Source organism: Malus domestica, chromosome 03 (assembly GCF_042453785.1).
Source record: "Malus domestica chromosome 03, GDT2T_hap1".
NCBI lineage: Eukaryota > Viridiplantae > Streptophyta > Magnoliopsida > Rosales > Rosaceae > Malus > Malus domestica.
The window spans coordinates 31,869,797-31,890,783 of record NC_091663.1 but is presented as its reverse complement, the minus strand read 5'-3'; the positions used below and the strand labels follow the sequence as shown (position 1 = coordinate 31,890,783).

At 37.0% G+C, this 20,987-nt stretch overlaps 2 protein-coding genes across 9 annotated transcripts; both read right to left on the bottom strand.

Annotated features, from left to right (window-relative positions):
• Positions 1-5,181: 5,181 nt before the first annotated feature.
• On the bottom strand, positions 5,182-7,449 carry LOC139194812 (receptor-like protein 2). Its single transcript, XM_070819730.1, has one exon. The coding sequence runs from the start codon at positions 7,447-7,449 to the stop codon at positions 5,182-5,184; it is 2,268 nt and encodes a 755-aa protein (XP_070675831.1).
• A 2,757-nt stretch (positions 7,450-10,206) lies between these two features.
• On the bottom strand, positions 10,207-14,495 carry LOC139194133 (ribosome biogenesis protein ERB1-like). 8 transcript variants are annotated; one of them, XR_011578881.1, is made up of 6 exons: positions 14,481-14,495; positions 14,264-14,360; positions 12,712-13,916; positions 12,496-12,630; positions 12,076-12,227; positions 10,517-11,109 (listed from the first exon to the last, which is right to left on the bottom strand). XR_011578881.1 is itself a non-coding variant. In XM_070818481.1 (5 exons), the coding sequence occupies exons 2-5, from the start codon at positions 12,549-12,551 to the stop codon at positions 10,336-10,338; spliced, it is 414 nt and encodes a 137-aa protein (XP_070674582.1). In that variant the 5' UTR covers positions 12,552-12,630; positions 12,712-13,074; the 3' UTR covers positions 10,207-10,335. The 8 variants fall into 8 exon arrangements, 6 of the variants coding, with proteins under 6 accessions (XP_070674582.1, XP_070674586.1, XP_070674583.1 ...); XR_011578882.1 differs by having other exon boundaries at positions 10,517-11,104; XM_070818481.1 differs by lacking the exons at positions 14,264-14,360; positions 14,481-14,495 and adding an exon at positions 10,207-10,496 and having other exon boundaries at positions 11,060-11,104; positions 12,712-13,074.
• Positions 14,496-20,987: the final 6,492 nt, after the last annotated feature.

Genomic DNA, 20,987 nt, shown 5'->3' with positions numbered 1-20,987 from the left:
AGAATTACAATTGGAAATGGCTCAGGTTTACAAATTGCAAATACTGGTTCCACAACTCTTCACACCAATTCACATGCTCTTGTGCTTAAAAATGTGCTGCATGTTCCAATAATAGCACGAAATTTACTATCTGTTCAACAGTTATGTGCTGATAAACATAGTTGGTTTATTTGTGATGACAATCAATTTTTTGTGCAGGACAAGAAGACAAAGGAGGTTCTGTATCAAGGAAAGAGTAGGCCCAAAGCACTGTTTCAGATTCCAGTACTCAAGAGCTCGAAGGGAATACAGTCTGTGGTTCAGGGTTCAGCTGCTTATCTTGGACAATTGATAAAATCTAGTATATGGCATCATCGATTAGGTCATCCAACTAATGAAATAATGTCTGTGATGATGAGACAGTCTAGTATACCAGTAGATATAGACAGTCAACATAGTATGTGTACTTCGTGTATCAAAGGCAAAATGTCTAGACTTGCATTTCCTGTTAGGACCGATAGAAGTTCTTTTCCTTTTGAAAAGGTCCACACTGACATATGGGGACCATCTCCTGTAAAATCTCTCGAAGGTCACAGATACTATGTAACCATTGTTGATGAATATACACGATATGTTTGGATATTTCCTATGTGCAATAAATCAGATGTCTTTGCAATATTTGTGAACTTCTATGCATATGTTCTCAATCAGTTTGGTATGACTATTAAGACCTTACAATCTGATGGGGGTGGGGAATACACCAGTCATTCATTCAAATCATTCCTTGCAGCCAAAGGAATATAACAGTTTATTTCCTGTCCATATACTCCACAGCAGAATGGTTTAGTAGAACGAAAACACAGACACATTGTAGAAACATCAATAACATTACTTACAACAGCAAGGTTGTCGAGTTCTTTCTGGTATTATGCATGTGCTCATGCAGTTTTTCTCATCAACAGGATGCCATGTAAGTCACTGTCATTGGATTCTCCCTATATCAGATTGTATAAGAAGCCACCTGAGCTGAAAACTTTAAAAGTGTTTGGATCTGCAGTTTACCCTTGGCTTCGACCGTATAATGATCACAAATTGCAGCCTCGATCTGAAGTCTGTGTATTTCTAGGATATTCTAGAGGCTATAAAGGAATCATTTGCTATAATCCAGTCACAAGAAAGTGTATCATATCTTGCCACATCATTTTTTATGAAAGTGATTTTCCATTTTCAAGATCTCAGAATAAACTGCAAAATAAACAATTTGGTATACCTTCTAGTTCTGTTACACATACAATCGTACCAATTCCAATTCCAGTGAGCAGTTCATCATCTCCTAATGCTTCAGCTCCAATCCCATTAGTAAGTTCACAATCTTCCAGTGGTCACCATGTTCATTCAGAGTCTTCAGGGCTACACCAACATGTAGATAACTCTCCTCTGCCTTCAGATGAGCAAGTTGTAGATTCTCAACAGATTGGATCACAGTCATTGTCAAGCTCAAGTTCTACTCTTTCCTCTTCAACTGATACACCTTCTTTGCTTCCTGTCCTCAGTCCTGCGCAACTTCAGGTAATTCTTCCTATCTCTACCTCTGATATGCAATCTAGTGTACCTCCCTCAAGCAATGTTATTCAAACAAGACTGAAGACAGGTGCTATTCCTAGAAAAGATTATTCATCCTTCTTGACCACTATACCTGAATTATCTTCCCTCCGACTACATGATTATACTGATGAGGATATATTTGGGACAAACATATGTGGTTTCTCACTTCTTGCTAATACACAGGATATTGATGAACCTAAGACTTTCAAAGCTGCTTCTAGTGTTATACAGTGGCAGAATGCAATGCAGGAAGAGTTTGATGCTTTACAGTCACAGGGAACTTGGAAACTGGTTCCTCCTCCTTTAGATAGGGGTATAATGGGAAGTAAGTGGGTCTATAAAGTGAAGAGAAATCCTGATGGGACATTGTCTCGGTACAAGGCACGGTTAGTTGCACAAGGGTTCAGTCAAGAACAAGGATTAGATTATTCAGAAACATTCAGCCCGGTTGTTCGACATACAACTGTGAGACTTATTTTGTCTTTGGCAACTCAGTTCAACTGGCAGTTAAGACAACTTGATGTTAAAAATGCATTCTTGCATGGCGACCTTGAGGAAGAGGTTTATATGAAGCAACCTCAGGGTTTTGTGAATTCTAAACATCCACACCATGTGTGCAAGTTGATTAAGTCACTTTATGGCTTAAAACAAGCGCCTAGAGCGTGGAATTCTAAATTTACAAGTTTTTTACCAGCATTGGGGTTCAAAACGTCCTTATCTGATTCCAGTCTATTTGTGAAGGTTGACAAAGGAGATGTGATACTTCTCTTACTATATGTGGATGATATTATCCTCACGGGGTCATCTATTACAAAGATTCAATCAGTTGTTACACAGCTTGCAGAAGTTTTTGATCTCAAAGACATGGGAATGTTAACATATTTTCTCGGGCTACAAATTCAGTATAGTTCCGATGGCTCATTATTTGTCAATCAGTCGAAATATGCCAAGGAATTATTGAAGAAAGCTGGAATGGACAATTGTAAATCCACATCAACTCCTTCGAAGCCTCATTCTCAATTACTTACAACTGAAGGAACCTTGTTATCAAACCCCTCTCACTATCGCAGCTTAATAGGTGCTTTACAGTATCTTACTTTTACAAGACCAGACATCTCACATACAGTGAATGTAGTATGTCAATACATGACAAGTCCGACTGATTTACATAGGCATCTTGTGAAACGAATACTCCGTTACTTGCATGGTACATTGGAGTGTGGGTTACGGTATACAAAGTCCGATGAGTTTCATATCTCAGCCTTTTTAGATTCTGATTGGGTAGCTGATATTAACACACAGAGATCTATTACTGGATATGTTGTATATCTGGGATCCAACCCCATCTCATGGCAATCTAAGAAGCAATCCACAGTCTCTCGAAGTTCTACGGAAGCAGAGTACAAAGCCCTTGCTCACTGTGCTGCTGATATTTTCTGGATTCGTTCACTACTTAAGGATGTTCATCAGTTTATATCTACTCCCCCTATATTACATTGTGATAATCTGTCTGCCTTAGCCTTATGCTCTAATCCAGTTTTTCATTCTCGGATTAAGCATTTAGATACCGACTATCATTTTGTTCGAGAAAGGGTCCAGAAAGGAGATTTGATGGTTCAATATATCCCAACAGAAGATCAGGTTGCAGATGTGCTTACTAAAGGTTTACATAGTCCTGTGTATCTCAAGCATTGTAGGAATCTTCATATAGAGATTCCCAGTTCATCATCTCCGCAGTTTACGTCAGTTAAACCCTGCTGTGAAGATCTCAGCACGGTTTGAGGGGGGAGTATTAGATATAACAAGAGAGTGAGAGTGGTTATATTGTAAGAAGTTGAGTTAGTTACAATTGGGAGTTAGTTGGAAACAGAATTAGTTAGAAGTAAAACTACCAGAGGGTATTATAGTCATTGTTGTAATATGGATGGTAGGTATATAACCATTGTATACAGACCATTTGTGATGATATGATTGAATATACAAGAATTCCTTTTACTTCTCTCTCTAAACTTTCCTTCTTTTCTCTGAGTGTTTCTTCTATTCTTCTTTACGATATATACACTAATGTTAATAGATTCCTGGCGCGGACAAGGTGGTGGTTTGTTCACTGTGATAAGGGGGTAATTTAGAAAATTGTGTTTGATAAAAATTCTAATTTATATTTTTTTTTAATCTAAAAAAACGAAAAAGACAGGTGTCAACTTTTAATTAAGATTTTGGAAAAGCATCCTCGTCGGATGTCGGATTCTTTTTTCGGGAATCCTGAGAATTCCGTGATCATGATCGATCATCATACATCGTGAGGTCAGAAATTTTTTGAAATTTAAAATTTAAAATTAAATATAAATAATGCCTAATGAAATCTGATAGCACGATGTACGATGAACGGTAACGATCACGAAATCTCCAGAAAGAGGATCGAGGATCCTTTTACTAAGATTTTAGTTTGGAAATCAAAAAGTAATTCAATTTTTAATTTTGTGTGCTAGCAGAATACATGTGGCATGAGTAGAAGTGAAAATGTTGCTAGATATTATAACAACAACCCATAAGAACAAAGATTATGGAGGTTCCTGATTCTTACTTAGATATTAAGAACAAAGATTATGGAGGTACGGATATGCTTGTTTCTTCAAGTTGAATTTCGAAGAAAACAAATTATTTATAGCAATTGATTCATTTAAAGTCATAAGTCCCATTCCGTATTTGTTCTGGCAGTCTGATGATATTTTGATTTTAGATTTATTTCTTTATTTTTTTCTGACCAAGGATAGTTTGAGGCTCTAGAATGTTACAGATGAAAGTTGTTTGGCAGTTGATGTTGTAGAGTGCTAGTGGTATGTAGAACCGGTGAAATATTTAATAATCCTTGTGGACAACGACCTTGCGAGATCCATTTATACTACAACAACCTTGTGATTCTTGCAAGTATAATAGGAGTTTTTAGCCTATTCACATGAGTAGTAAAAATCCTTATCAGGCAGATTGGCAATTCGAGATCATAGAGTAGATTACATGAATGGTTGAGATTGAATTTGTAATAGAGAGGTTCTCTCTCCTCTTAAGTGTGTTATCTCTCTCACATGTTTTGTGTGAAGAGTGTGAATGAATGAAAAAATATACTTAGTGAATATTCTCTCTACTTCTCTCTGAAAAACTTTGCAGAAATCTTTCATCACCATTTTTCTTCGATCCATTTTATTGTTGAATAGTTCGTTGGATTTGACAGTTTAACAGTTTTTGCATGCTATGCTCTCACATTGGTTTTTGCATATTTTGGTGATGATGCTATTTTGCTAGAAAAATGTCATGTTACGCTGTCAATTTGGTAACCAGATTCTCAGTTTGGTCCCTGAATCAAAATTTTGACTTCTTTAGGCTATGTATGGTAACCAGATTTCCAAGTCTCAAGGAATCAAGACGAATTTAGAGGGGATTGGAGATGTGGGAGGGATATGAGAGGGATTTGCGAATTACGAGTCATTTACAAAGCAATAACTTCGATAGCATAGGGACGTTTATTATAAAATAAAATACATAACAGAGGTTTATATTCAAAACCCTCAAATGTAACCGAGAAAAAACAAAGAACTCTATTTAGCTAAGCCATCGCTTCATCCTATTCATGCGCACTGCTAACATGACATGGAGCCTATCCTGTACGTTGTCTGTGAACTGAAAGTACGCATATCTCCATGTCTTCTTTACGATCAAAGAACCACATACTCCCCAGAATCCAAAAATAAACCCCAACACAGCGGAAATATAGAACCACGGTAGTTGATGCCCATCGTCCTCATCATCTCGGTTATTCCACGGTAGTTGATGCCCATCATCCTCATCATCTCGGTTATTCTTATCATGCGCATCTATGCGACACTCGTTTGGAAGCGGTGCCCCGCAAAGTTTTGGATTCCCCTCAAATGCGGAAGCTTCAAAGCTTTGGAGCTGAGTGCTTGTTGGGATTGGACCTTCGAGATTATTGTACGAGACATCAAAGCTCTTCAAGAAATTAAGGCTCACCATAGACGATGGGATTTTTCCGGACAAGTGATTCTTGGAGAGATTCAAAGCTTCGAACTTCTTGAGGTTAGACATTTGGTCTGGAATGTTGCCGGAGAAGTTGTTGTTGCCTAGATACAACACTTGGAGAAGCTGCAGTTGGCCGATCTCAGACGGAATATTACCGGTAATGTTGTTGGAAAAAAGACTTATCGATCGAGGAAAGTTAGACAATCTGCGGGGTAAGTTGTCGGGATATTTTTTGTTGACATCGTAAATAGGCAATTCGAGTTCATAATCATCTGCTTGAGCTGCAACAGGTTCATGTACCAACGCCGGTACTCTACAAAGTTCTTTTGGCAATTCACCTGAAATAAGGTTCCCTGCCAAGTTTATAGAAAAAAGTCTTGGTAGATCAGTCCCCAACCAGCTAGGAATTGTCCCTGTGATTTTGTTATCTGCCATAGTCAAGATCTCTAGACTCTTTAGCTTTGCTAACCATACAGGAAGTCGACCGGTGAGATAACAACCCGCCAAGCTCAAAAATCGAAGATTTTGAAATCCATCAAAACCAACCATGTCATCGTCAGATGGCATTCCTTCACCATTAAAGGACTGCGAAAGGAGGAGTATTTGAAGACTTTTGCAATGCATCAATATCTTCATTGCTCCCGTGACGTTTTCCAATCGGAGGCCAACAAGAGAGAGGAAGGACAGAGAGTTTAGCGAAAGAATCTCGGGTTGTATTTGTCCCTCTAGATTGTTCGGACCTAATCGAATTGCTTTCAGGGATCTACATGAGTAAAGGCTTGTTGGCAACTTACCAGTGAAGTTGTTCCTATACAGGTCAAGTTTAGTAAGTTGAACAAGTTTGGAGAAATTAAGCTTGGTAACGTCTCCTTCCAAGTTATTTCGTCCCAAACGTAGTTCTACAAGGCTGGTGCAATTCATCAAAGATTGGGGCAAGGGACCATGTAGGTCGTTGATATCGAGGATTATGATTTTTAATCTGGAAAGCTTGCCCAAACGGAGAGGGAGTGCTCCGCTCAGTTGATTGAAGGAGAGGTCAAGGATTGCGAGGTTGGTGAGGTTGACAATTTTATCACTAATGCCTCCATATAGTGAATTCAGAGGTACTGCAACTTCTTCAAGTTTGGTAGCATTGTAGATATCTTCTGGAAGTAGGCCTGAGAGATTATTGTGACCAGCACGAAAAATTTGCAGCTCGGAACACCTCCCAAAACCACGGTTAATGTTGCCACTGAATTGGTTTGAGGAAAAATCCAACACTTTAATCAAGGGGTTAGAATGGAGACATATAGAGGATGGGATGTAGCTGGACAAGGCATTGTTGCTGACGTTGAAACTTGTCAAATTCCAAGCATGCATGAAGAACGAAGACGGAATTGGACCATGGAACCGATTGCTTGACAAATCAAGTGTCTCGATGTTGCCGGATGTTAGAGACAAAGGTAGCTCTCCAGTAAGAAGGTTATAGCTCAGATCAAGAATCTCAAGAGAATTCAAGGACTCAAAGAGTTTATTTTCAAGTGAACCCTTAAGTGAATTGCGGGTGAGATTCAAGTGGGTGAGATGTGTGAGGTTTCCAAGTGAGGATGACGACGTAAAATTAACTCCGTCGAGCCCCTTCGAGGGTAAGAGAAAATGGGTGACCCGACCTTCCGGATTACAAGTGATGCCTTCCCAACTACAGCAGTTAAAGGAAGTCCAATTTAAAGGAGGAGAGGATAGAGTGAGGTTGAAGGACAAGAGAGCGCTACGTTCATTTTGGTTGCATGCGTGGATATTTGGAGATATAATGGAGGTGAATAAGAGGATTATGAGAAGGAAGCCATGAGCCATTGTGTTTGAAGGCTTGCTGCAGCTCAATGCTTTTTGTCTTCGTATATATAGCAGGATCTTGAGTCTCAACATTTAAAAAATTATGCTTGATTAGATGGAAAAGCAGCTTTTGCAACAGTGGAAAACAACCATAATCACACGTTAGAAGTCGAGGGGTTCTCCAAGATCCCGACTGAGAAATTGGAAAACAACCATAACCATAAGCAGCTTTTGCAACAGTGGAAAACAACCATAACCATAACCACACAATGCAATATTTCCAACCCCTTCAAGACGTCGAATAGAGATAAGAACCCCACAAACGACGACCTTCGCTCGTTGGATCTACCAAAGAAAATTCAAGGTGGGGAATGATAACAACAAAGATAATAAGCCTAATTAGGCCCCAAGTACATGGAAACATTTTAAAAAATGCAAGTGTTTTTTTATTTATTTTTTATTTCTAAAAAGCACTTCAGCTGCTTTAAGTGCTTCATTCTATGAGCATTTCAAGTAGTTTTTATTATTTTATTATAAAACTCATAAAATTATTGTCAATTTTTTGCCAATGTCGTTAAAAGCTCTTTTGGCTCTTAAAACACTTTTAGTTTTAGTTACTTTAAAAGCACAATCAAACATGCATAATCTTGCGAAGCCTAGCTTTAAATTAAGAATAGAGAAATAGTGAGTGTTCTTTCTTTTTTGTCTCAAAACTTAAAACGCGTATTTAACCTAGCAAAATGACATTATATGGCTAAAATGCTCATGTCATAGAGAAGCAGTAACTATCTTTCATCTCGCTGTGTATTAGGGGCACAAATTGGACATAGGGGACCCCAAGCTTAAAGTCTCAAACTGTATTCGAATTGCTCAATAATTTGATCCGCTGATTAAATGCATGCATCTGTATTTTTCATATGAAGTAAATTCCACGCTCTACGTTATTTCCCTGCTTAAATGATTTTTCTTGGAAGATTGGACGTTACTCATTTTTCTCCACCATTGAGTTATATATCTGATCCATCATACTTGTAATGTCCATTAAGATGCTGTATTTACACAGCAATAGTTACTGACCATAATTAAGACAGCCCCTTGAAGATGGGCTAGTGGTACTATGGTACCGGGATGAACCAATTTTTATACTATATATTTCATATTTGTTTTCTTGTCTAGTTTAGTTGGAAGTTTTCAATGTTTATGATACTTTTGCCATTTTGTGTTTCTAGGAGCAGCATGATGGAGTTTGGTGTCTCTATAATTTTTGAGCTTAGCTAAAGATAATCATATCAAGCATACGTCTGTCGTAGTCCTCTCACAGGAAATGGGCTTCAAACGTTGAAAGCCAAATCTAGCGGAATCTAGTTGGAGTAGAGATTAATAATTGCATCTGCACATTTAATAATGTAGCATTTGGTTCTATCTGACCATTATGTTGTGAAAAGAAGATTTCAAACCAAAGTCTTGTCTTTGTGGTGGATCAAATAGGAAGTCTTATCTTTATAATACAATTCTTAAACGTGTGAAGAGAAAGAAAAAAAAGGCAGAGGAACGGACGGAAGGGAGGAGCACACACGGAAGTCTTATCTTAACAATTGCATCTGCACATTTTAATAATGTAGCTTTTGGTTCTATCTGACCAAAAAGATAAGGTTCGGGACAATGAAAAGGACAAGGATTGTCTGCCCTCTCTTTTTTCATGTTCTTTCATACCTTCTTGTTTGTGTAGTCACGGTTAAGTCACGTCAACATTTTATATTACTATTTATTTTTATCTTATTATCTTTATAAAAAAATAATATAAATGTTAACGTGGCTTAACCGTAACCATACAAAACAAGAGGACATGAAAATGTATGGAAAAAGGGAGAGCAGACAATCCTTGTCCCAATGAAAATGATGGAGGACGACCATTATGTTGTGAAAAGAAGATTTCAAACCAAAGTCTTGTCTTTGTGGTGGATCAAATAGTAAGTCTTGTCTTTTATAATACAATTCTTAAACGGGTGAAGAGAAAAAAAAAAAGAATTTTAACAAAACACTGCCGATACTGTTCCCTTTTAACGAAAAATCATATTTTTATCTTTAACTGTCACTATTCACTATTTCTTTAAAAATGACTTTTCGTTAAAAGAAAAGTTTTTTTGAACTTTTCGTTAGTTTTCCTAAAAAAAAAAGCAGAGGAACGGACGGAAGGGAGGAGCACGCACAGAAGTGGGAAAGAAAGGGAAGAAAAAATAAAATAAAATAAAAGTGTGGAGGGAACGCACGGCATTATGGAAAGAGGAAAGAAAAGATGGTGGAAAAGAAAGGGAATGGGGATTATTGGGTTTTGGTAGGCAACTTTACAGTTGCTTGGACAAAAGGCAGAGGAAAGGCAGAGGAAAGAAGTGAAGAGCATTGAAAGGCAGAGGAGAGGAAGTCAGGAGCAGAGGAGAGCAAAGGAACGGAGAGCTCGTCTTGTAAAAAAGGGTGTCTTCTTTCCTTGATTTTTTATGGATAATTTCTTATGTATTAATTCAAGTATGTGCAACTAATTTCCTTTTGCTAGAGTGAGGTCATGAGCCTTAACATGAATACGTAGATTTCTCTTTTAATTGCTTAAGTGTTGTTACATGCTTGCTTTGATATTTTCAATCACTGAATTAAACATGTGCCTTGATGCTTGATCAACATTAAGATGCTTAGAAAAATTATCGGATGCAATTTTGAATGAATGTTACGTTAAAATTGGTTATGTTTCTTGTGAGTGAGGATTGTAATTTCTCCTAAACGTACATATCATTCTCTTAGGGATTACATGGTTTACCAAAAAGATTTTCACCAAGATCAATGAATCACTCATGTTTATATTTAATCCAAATGTCATGGATGAATCGCATGTCGTGGTATGCGTTTTAGCTTGAACTAGTAAAATGCCCTCACGTTGCGGCATGACTTGAATGCACCAGCCTTAACTACTTTGGCGACCCACCCACACTCACCCGCACCCGAGTCAAAAATCCCAGCGATCCTCTCCCTCCAACCCGTCAACCCTTGTGTGCAAATTATGGATTCGGAGGATGTATCTCGAAAATTCAGATGCACATGATTAAAATTAGTAGATATTAAGGACGTGTACTTAACAGATCAACACGAAGAACGAATGAGTACATTACAAATTAAATGACCGTCTCAGCCAGATACTTCTTAAAGAACACCTCCAATCTATCAGTATGATTACTCAGTTTTTCTGAAAACTAGTACCCTAAACCTTACATTCAACTCATTTCGAATGCAAACAAAAAGTATATGATAAGTCCCGAGCCTTTCTTTCTAGCCTCAACTCAACTCAAGTTCCCAACTTTCACCTTCCAATACAAAGAAACTAAAGCATCAATCTGCAATTTCGCAAACAACATATAATTCACAACCCAGTGTCTACATAAACGATCGAATTAAAAAAAAAAAAAACTGGACCAAGGCATAATCTTTCATTTCATAATCAAAACGTTGGCCGAAAGTACAAAGCAAACACAGCATGCAAAAAAAAAAAGAGTTCTGTGTCTACAGAACAATCTCAATGTGCGCAGATGATATGAAATCATTCCACAATAAAGGAAAAAATCTGGAGAGAGAAAGAAAGGCTTACCACAATCAAAAGGATTTCCACTATCATTTCTCCCATCTCCTGTAACTTAGCTACACACAAACCAAATATTTTTAACTAAACCAACCCCCAAAGTCAGAAATAAAACCATGCCAAACTCTAACCATAAATCAGCAACATAAAAAAAAAAAAAAAAAAATCAATTTATACTGATCCTTCATTTGTTTCAAAGGATCAATCCTAGGAGTCAATCAACTGGTAGGGTAACATATTGTGTTATCACTAACAACAAACAATCACTGTTAAGAAACAATGAGCCATATGAATTACCAGACACGATCCTAAGATGAAACAACAATACTGACAGCAGTATATATTCTCAAAATAACTGGTAACTAAAAACGTATAGATTAGTAAAACAAAATGGGGATCTTCAAATTTATCAACACAGATGAAGCAGCAAATCCATCACAATCCTTATCAGTCAAACTTATACAAATCAAATTGACCATCGAAGCGTATCGAACCAGTAACTTTCACCACAAAACAAAAACCAAAATACAAATAAAGGTCATACCCAGTGCACAAGGCTCCCGCTTTACGCAGGGTCTAGGAGAGGTGAATGTCGGCTAGCCTTACCCCCATTTATGAAGAGGCTGCTCCCAAGTCTCGAACCCAAGACCTACCGCTCATAGGCGAAGCCACTTGTCATCGCACCAAGTGCGAGCTCTAAAAACCAAAATACAAATAAAAAGGTCGTACCCAGTGCACAAGGCTCCCGCTTTACGCAGGGTCTGGGAGAGGTGAATGTCGGCTAGCCTTACCCCCATTTATGCAGTAAAAAAAATCTAATCGATTCAAAACACACAAATCTCACAAACCATAACAAATCCAGATATTTGATCACTGAAAAAAAAACCCAGATTCAACAAAAAGTAAAAAAATTGAGAAAAATAGTCAATTGATTCAAGTCGCGATTTACCAAGTGATTGGCAAAGATAACTTTGACACCGTGTCTGATAAACAAACAACACAGATAGAAGTATCTCTACACATACTCTTAGTTTGAGTGGTTTCTGTGACATCGTCGTCATCAGCAGGCAGCACATCATCCTCAAAATCATCCCTTTCAGATAATGCACCAAGACTTTGAAATTCAAAGTCATCTTCTTCTCCATCTGATAAGTTATATTTGCTTTTCTTGTTCGTCCTTAATTATTCATGAAAATGAAGAGAGAAAAAAAAAATGAGAAACAAAACACATTGATAAATTACTGAAATAGAGTTTATAGTCGCGTAGAAAGCTTGACAAAAAGAAAGGAAATTTAGATATCATGTGTTAGATATGCACATTTTAATGAGGTAAGCTTTGTGCGATGAACTACAACTGTTTACTATTTCCCTATATTTTCCTGGGAACCAAACAGAAAACAAAGCTGACCCCAAACAATGGGCAAAAATTCAGAAAATGAGCTTACTTGATGCTCGCGCTGCGCACGCCGAATGGCCTTATCGAACTCATTGAGATCGTCATTATGCTCCCCAATTCGTTTATCGACAAAGACCGAAGCTTTATTGCTCTGCTCCTACTCCTTCAGCAACGTGTTCTTCCTCTGAGCCACCAAAACATAAATAAATCAATAAAATTACAAAATTTCAAGTAAATTCAGAAAGGAAGTGACGCAATTCAGTACCTTTCCCGTCACCTCCAAAAATTTCTCGCGAGAGCGGGAGAGGCCAACTCGGCGCTCTTCGCCTTTGCGCCTTTTGCCGAGAATGTCGAATTTCCTCCGGGACCAAATGGTCTCGAACGGGTTGGGTTTTAGGGGGACCTGGTGCTTCATGGCGACAGCGTTCGGGCCTAATTTATTCTTTTTCTTATTCGCCGTCGCTGCCGTCTCATGGTTGTGATTGGCGTCAGCTCTGCCGGGTTTTGGTGATTTGGTCTCGAAGGGGTTGGGTTTCGAAAAGGACTTCTGCAATTGGAGACTGGTGCGAGCCGAGAGGTAATGCCGTAAAGTAAAATTCGGCTCAAACCTACGGACACAATTACCCCCTAACTTTTAAGAATTACCTTCCCAACCCAGCCAGATCTGATGGTTTTGTTGTAAATAACATGAAATCAAATGGCTCCGTGCTAAAGCATACGGATAAAATTACCCTCTGAACTTTTGAGAATTACCCTTCCAACCCAGCCTCATTTGGCTGGTATTGTTGTAAATAGAATGAAATCGAGTGGCAAAGAATTGATGGCATCTACAATGCCATTTCCCCCCTACTTTAGGCTAATGTTACAAGTAAAACTATACAAGGAAAACCCAACCTTCAAGGCATGTGTTGTTGGTAAAAGTCAAACTCTAGTACCTTGTCAATATAATTTTCTTCAATTATTTCTACTATCTTGAGTTTCTACCTTTACTTATTTTGTTTAGTTGGTTCACAATTTCCATAAGCCAATTCTCATTTTAGATATTTGTTTATGTCATGTATTTAGTTTTGTCAAATTAGTGTAGTTCTTAGTTAATTAAATTAAATAATCCAAAAACTCGTTAGTTGTTTATATCAGTCCCTAAGAAAATCGACCTTAGAAGTGCAATAGGTGTGAAGTTGGCTTATTAGTTCCTGCTTGTCGATTTCCCAACCGCCAAGATGTGCCATTTTATACAGAATATTATCATTCAAATCTTTATCCTTCTACACATTCAAAGAAACAAAGAAAATGAAAATACTGACTTAATAGAGAATTTGATGAAGCGACAAACATAAATGTGTAATTTACCAGATTGCATCGTTTATACATGAACAGACAGCCCTGGTCATGTTATGCCTTGTGAGGATCCCATGTTTTCTTACCATGAACTGATTAGGTATGAAGTTAATCCACAAAGAACTGCAACACCTTACCATATCAAAAACCAACCAATCCAACAATTAGTCGGGTAAAAATAATTAATCCAAAATAAATGAACAAATTGAGATAATTAAACTCCAAATAGATCACACTGAATTAAAGGCACCAATAGAATTGAACAAATTAAATAAGACAAATGTGTAGATAAGACATTTGGTTCCTTCTTCTTGCTTATAACAAATAGAAAACATGAACCCAATTTTTAAAAGTTTATAACAAAAAGAAAAGGTTCAAACTTTAATTACCAACAAACAAAAAATGAACATTTTGTTTATATTAGTTAAAACCAAAATCATGGACGGAAGGAAAAATGAAAAGGGATGAAACTATGTTACCCAAAACAGAAAAGGATGACTCAAAACTATTTTGATTCCCTCTTCTTCCGCTGTTTCTCTTCCGTCTTCCATATTTTCCATGTGAAAAACTTCAAAACTGATTACACAAATAAAAAAGTTCAAACTTTTATTTTCCTAGAAATCATAAGTGAACATTTATAGTAAATTAATTAAAATTAATTCGTGGACAGGAGGAAAAATAATTAAATGAAGTTACCCAAAAGAATGGAACTATTTGTTGCCCTTCTTCCGTATTTTTCCTATGAAACCACCAACTCATGTATTGAAAATGCATCATTCACCACTGGGGGTTCACCAATCACCCTATATATTTGATCAAATCTGGAGTTAATGATAAGAAGGGAAATTAAAAATAAATCAAACATCAAAGTAACATACCTGAGAGTGAAGATGATTTAGTTTTTGCGCGAAAAGGAATAAAACCAATTGTAATTGCTAATTGTAGTTTCAAATTTGAACGGCAATTTTTTTTCTTTTCAACGTCTTAAAATTATAACCGCTTAATTTATGAGGATAATTATCTCTTATTTTTTAAAATAGGAAGATAATTTTCTGACTTTTTCTCTACCCCTCTTCCCACGTTGGTTTTTTATTTTCTTATTATCTCTCTTCTAAAATGGAGGAGTTTGATCAGCACGTTCTCCCTTTTCTCTCTTTATTATCTTTTATTAACAAATTTTAATTTTTCTGACAAAATATATGTATCAAATTCTATAAGTTTTAGATTTTTTTTGTTTTAGGGGTGTTTTAGTCCAAAACATTTTGGTGAAGTCTTAAGACACCAAAGTAGTATTCTCGTTTTGTAATATTAGAGACTAGCCTTTCTGCATGAGCTTTGCGCATGCGAAATGCCTTTTTTACATCATGGGGCGCTACGTGCGGCATTCAGGTTTTTTTTCTTCTTTCCCTTTCACATCTATGCATACACATAAGGACATCTTTACTACAAAAACAATCCATACTTGTTCTTCATGCCTTGCGGGTGTGAAAGCCCTTTTTTACATCATGCGTAGCTACATACAAAGTTTCTTGCTCCATCTTCATTATCTTCATTAATTACTCCATCTTCTTCGCAATCAAGCCTTGCCACCATTTTTGCTTTAGCTTGTCCTGCTTTCTTTTCTCTTATGGCTCTTATGTTCGCGTGCTAGTGGAATACATGTAGCATGAGTGGAAGTGAGAAGTGTAAAGATATGAACATGAGTATTCGGTGAACAAGTATTAGTTATTTGGTCCAATTAGTATAAGAAAGCCTTATAGGAAGATGAATGTGAGTTCTTGTTGATAGAGGAATCTGTCATGGAGAAGAACTAACATACACTAGGAAACATGAGTTGTTTCCTAATCGGATTGTAATAGGAAATCCTCATTGGTTTAGGAGAGGTATATGTATATATATATATGATGTAATCTCTGCTCTCATAGAAACGCTCAGTCAAGAACTAAGTCATATTCTTAGTTAGAGCATTAAGAGTTCTACCAGAGAGGAGAAGAGTTGCAGCATACAGAATTTGGACAGCTGCTGCAATGGCATATTCCAATGGAGGTTCATCAGGTTAGTGTGAATACATTAGTTCATATGTAAAAGGTTTTATGCTTTCTTGATTGTGTTTTATATGGCTTAAATCTTGATCTTGGCTAATTGATTCTTATATGTGGTATCATAGCTTAGATTTAAGTTCTTAAAATCAATCAAGCACGGGTCAATGAAAATCGCCATTATCAGGTTTCGAAACCGGTTCTAAATCTCAAAACAATTTTTCCTAAACAGTGCGTTTTTGATAAAATTAGGTTAGATTAATATGATTGTTGGTATTCGAAATCGGCGCGGTTTTTCTTTTGTGGTTTTCTGGGTTTTGTTCTTCTGCAAAAGAGGACTTTAACTCGTCCCTCTTATTTTGACCCGTTCACTTGCAATCCGAGTAAACCAAATCTTGTTATTGAGTGTTCAATACCTGTCCAAAATTGTTTCCGCTGCTAGGTATTGACGGTTGTCTCTTTAAAAGGTATGTGATCTTCAAAACTCGGATCAGAAAAATGATTATCATGAATCTTGCATAGAGATTTGTATAATGATTTTTGATGAACATGAAAGCAGTCATTCTTAGCATATGATTTAGTTTCTTAAAATAATGCATCTTAATGGTCTGTATAACGAAAGAGGCCATTCGTAAGATGATTGAATCTGGTTAAATTTATGCAAATTTATTGTCACTATTTAGATCATAAACTGAGATGTATGGAACAAATCAGTGTGATGGTTGATTCTGATTATACGGTGATCAGTTCATGATCTATTCTGAAATCAATAATCCTATATGCGCCCATCAACTGGTTGTTGTTAAGATTGTATATATGGATATTGGTTATAAAGCTTTGATGTGCAATAGACTGTGAAACGAAATCAGAACTTTGAATGTTCATATGGTGATTTCAGGTTCATCGATGTCTGCAATATCAATGAAGACCTTAAACTTAGCAAATATTCCGATCTTTACTGGTGGTAGCAATTACAAGAAGTGGAGGAGGGATATCAACTTGCTATTGACTCTCAATGAGTTTGATATAGCAATTGAAAATCCCAAGCCTGTAATTAGTGATCAAAGCACCAGAGCTGAGAAGTCAGATTTTGAGAGGTGGTCAAGAGCTAATAAGGTAGCACTTTCCATCATAGAAGCTGGAATGACTGACACTATCAGGGGAGGAATTAAGAAACCAGAGCTTGCTGTGGATTATTTGGCTGCAATTGAAAAGAAATTTAAGGAGTCCGAGAAGGCAGAAGTAAGCCAGTATATGTCTGTGTTGACTCAATACAAGATTGAAGATACTGGTTCAATAAGGGATCATATAATGAAAATGTCAGATGCTGCCGAGAAGCTAAACTCCATGGAGATAAACATTGGAGAGAAGCAGCTTGTGTTCATGATTTTTCAAGCCCTCCCTACCAAGTATAGTCAGTTAAAAGTCTCTTACAACACTCAGGACAAGAACTGGGGCATAGATGAATTGATTGCACAATGTGTGCAAGAGGAAACTCGGCAAAAGCAAGAGAAAGGCAAGGAGATCGAAGAAGCAAATTATGTGCAACCTGGATGAGAGAAGAGAGCATTCAATAAAGGCAGCTCTTCAGGTCCTGGTAAGAATTCTAAATTCACTAAGAATTCTAACAAATTCAATATATCTGCTAAAGTAAATGACTCCCCTAGAAAATCTATCAAATTTAAAGCTAAACCTAAAGATGTGTCTAAACTTAAGTGTTTTTGGTGCAAGACTAAAGGGCATTTAAAAGTTGATTGTGAGATTTTTAAAGATTTTGTGAAGAGCAAAGAAAAGGAACAAGTACTTGTTTGTGTTGAGTCACATCTTTGTGAAGTACCTGTTGATTCTTGGTGGTTTGACACTGGATGCTCGGTTCACATAACTAATTCCTTGAAAGGTTTTCAAAAACAAAAGGAGATTGGAAATACTATGTATCATGTCTATGTGGGGGAAGGGACTAAGGTTGCAGTGCATTCCATTGGAGTAGTAAACTTAAAACTAAATTCTGGTTTTGTGTTACAACTAAAAGATGTGCTCTATGTGCCTAAAATGAGAAGAAACTTGCTCTCTGCTTCTAAAATAATAAAAGATGGTTATGCATTCTCTGCTGATGATGTATGTTTAAATTTTTTTAAGAAAAACAGTTTTCATAAAATTTTGGGCATTGCCCTCTTGTCTGAAAATCTCCAGAGACTAGAGTGTATAGTTGAGTTTGTTGATCAGTCTGTTTTTAATGTCAATTCAAAAAGAATGTTAGAACATGATTCATCTTATATTCTTTGGCATAAGAGGTTAGGGCACATCTCTAAAGAAAGGATTCTTCAACTTTGCAAAGTTGAACTAATTCCCAAACTAGATTCTGCCACTGTAACAGAATGTGTTGATTGTTTGAAAGGAAAAATGACCAACTTTAGAAAACTAGATGCCAAAAGAAGCAAAGGGTTACTTGAAATCATACACACTAACATATGTGGTCCTTTTCCAGTCAAAACCATATGTGGAAACAAGTATTTTGTTAACTTTATCGATGACTTCTCTAGACTGGGATATACTTTTCTGATTAAAGAAAAATCTAATGCCCTTAAATGTTTTATTGTTTACAAAACTGAGGTTGAAAAACAGTTAGGTAAAGTTATTAAAATTGTTAGATCGGATAGGGGAGGAGAATACTTTGGCAGGTACACTGAATCAGGACAGCAAAAGGGACCATTTGCACTATATTTAGAGCAAAACGGCATTGTAGCTCAATATACAACACCGGGGACACCTCAACAAAATGGACTCTCGAAACGAAGGAATCGAACTCTTATAGGTATGGTGAGGAGCATGATGTCAAGATCCAAATTGCCTGGTTTCTTGTGGGGAGAAGCCTTGAAGACAGCAAATCATATTTTGAACAGAGTACCGAGCAAATCTGTTATCTCAACACCTTTTGAGTTATGGCATGGCAGAACACCTAATTTTGAATACTTTCACGTTTGGGGTTGCAAATCAGAAGCAAGGTTCTATAATCTTAATGAAAGAAAATTAGATTCAAGGACTCAATCTTGTTACTTCATTGGGTATCCTGAAAAGTCAAAGGGCTACAAATTCTATATTCCTCAACATCACACTCGGATCCAAGAAACGCATAATGCAGTATTCTTAGAGGATCAAGATGTTACAGGTCTGTCGCGGGAAAATTTCATTTTTGAAGAGATGGATCAGTTACATGACATTCTTAAAGCCCTCAACTACATTCAGGTCCCATTATTCAATCAGCCATCAATTAATGAAAGAGAAGAAACACTTGCAGATTCGGATTCTCCCACAGACCACACTATGGAAATCGATGATCAACTTCCTGCACCTGCACCTGCTTCAAATTCTGAACAACCAATGTTAAATGAACCCAGAAAGTCCACAAGAGTCAGGAAATCAACTGCTACGAGTGATTATGTTTACTTGCAAGAAGCAGATTTTGGCATTGGTGATTTGGATGACCCCATCTCTTACTTTCAGGCCATTGAAAGTTCACAGTCAACTCTATGGCGGAATGCTATGAAAGAAGAACTAGATTCCATGTATAAAAATAATGTATGGACACTTGTGGAGTCTAGCCCTCAAATCAAGCCTATAGGTTGTAAGTGGGTGTACAAGACCAAAAGAGATGCTCTTGGTAAAATTGAGAGACACAAAGCACGATTAGTTGCCGCTTCACTCAACGAGAAGGTATTGATTACAACGACACTTTTTCCCCAGTCTCTTCTAAAGATTCAATGCGAGTTGTCATGGCCTTGGTTGCATATTTTGACTTAGAGCTGCATCAAATGGATGTCAAAACAGCTTTTCTTAATGGCAACTTAGAGGAATGCATCTATATGAAACAACCACCTGGATTTGTTGAAAGGGGGAAGGAAAACATGGTTTGCCAGCTCAATAAGTCCATCTATGGGTTAAAACAGGCCTCTAGAAAATGGTATTTAAAGTTTGATCAGATTGTCTATTCTCAGGGATTTGAAGAAAACAAATTGGACGATTGCATTTATCTTAAATTTTCTGGTTCTCAGTTCATTTTTTTTGGTACTTTACGTTGATGCCATTCTTCTAGCAAGTTCTTGTCCACAGTTATTACAAAGAACTAAGAGGATGCTCAGTGAAAGTTTTGATATGAAGGATCTAGGAGAGGCACACTATGTGTTGGGGATTGAGATTGTATGCAATAGACAAAAAAGATTACTTGGCTTATCGCAAAAGGGTTACATTGATAGAGTATTACACCGGTTCAATATGGAGAATTGTAGTTGTGGACAAGTTCCAGTTAATAAATGGGATAAGTTCTCCAAGAGTCAATGTCCGAGGACTGACTTGGAGACAGAGAAAATGTAGGGTAAGCCTTATGCTTCTTTGGTGGGAAGTCTCATGTATGCAACTATATGTACACGGCCTGACCTTGCTTTTATAACTGGAATGCTGGGAAGGTTTCAATCAAATCCAGGTGAAGCACATTGGATATCTGACAAAAAGGTTTTAAGATATTTACAAAGAACCCAGAATTTCATGTTGGTTTATGGAAATGGCGAATCTTTGGAACTTGAAGGATATACTGACTCTGATTTGGCTGGTGATATAGATGATAGAAAATCGACCGGTGGTTATATCTTTATGTTAAATGGTGGTGCAGTTTCTTGGAAGAGTGCTAAGCAAACTGTGATAGCCACATCCACTATGGAGGCTGAGTTCGTAACTTATTTTGAAGGGATGAAACAAGCTGTGTGGTTGAAGAATTTTCTGACTGATTTAAAAATTGTAAAATCGGTTCAGAAACCAGTAAGGATGTTTTGTGATAACACTTCTGCTGTGTTCTTTGCCAAAAATAATAGAAGAACTTCTGCCTCAAGGTTAATGGATGTAAAATTTCTTAAAGTAAGAGAGGAAGTGAAGAAGGGGATGATTGAAGTTCAGCATATCAGCACTGTTTTGATGGTTGCAGATCCTCTGACTAAAGCGCTGCCTATTGGAGAGTTTCTTAAAGTAATTTATCTGTTTCAGAAAATTTGAAGGTTGCTGCTATGTGAGTAATTCAATTTGGGACTTTGTTTACATTTTAGTCTGAGCTAGCTTACTTAGTTATGTTTAGTTTGTTAGTTTGTTTTATATTTTAATAAGAGTCTTTGCTTCGAAA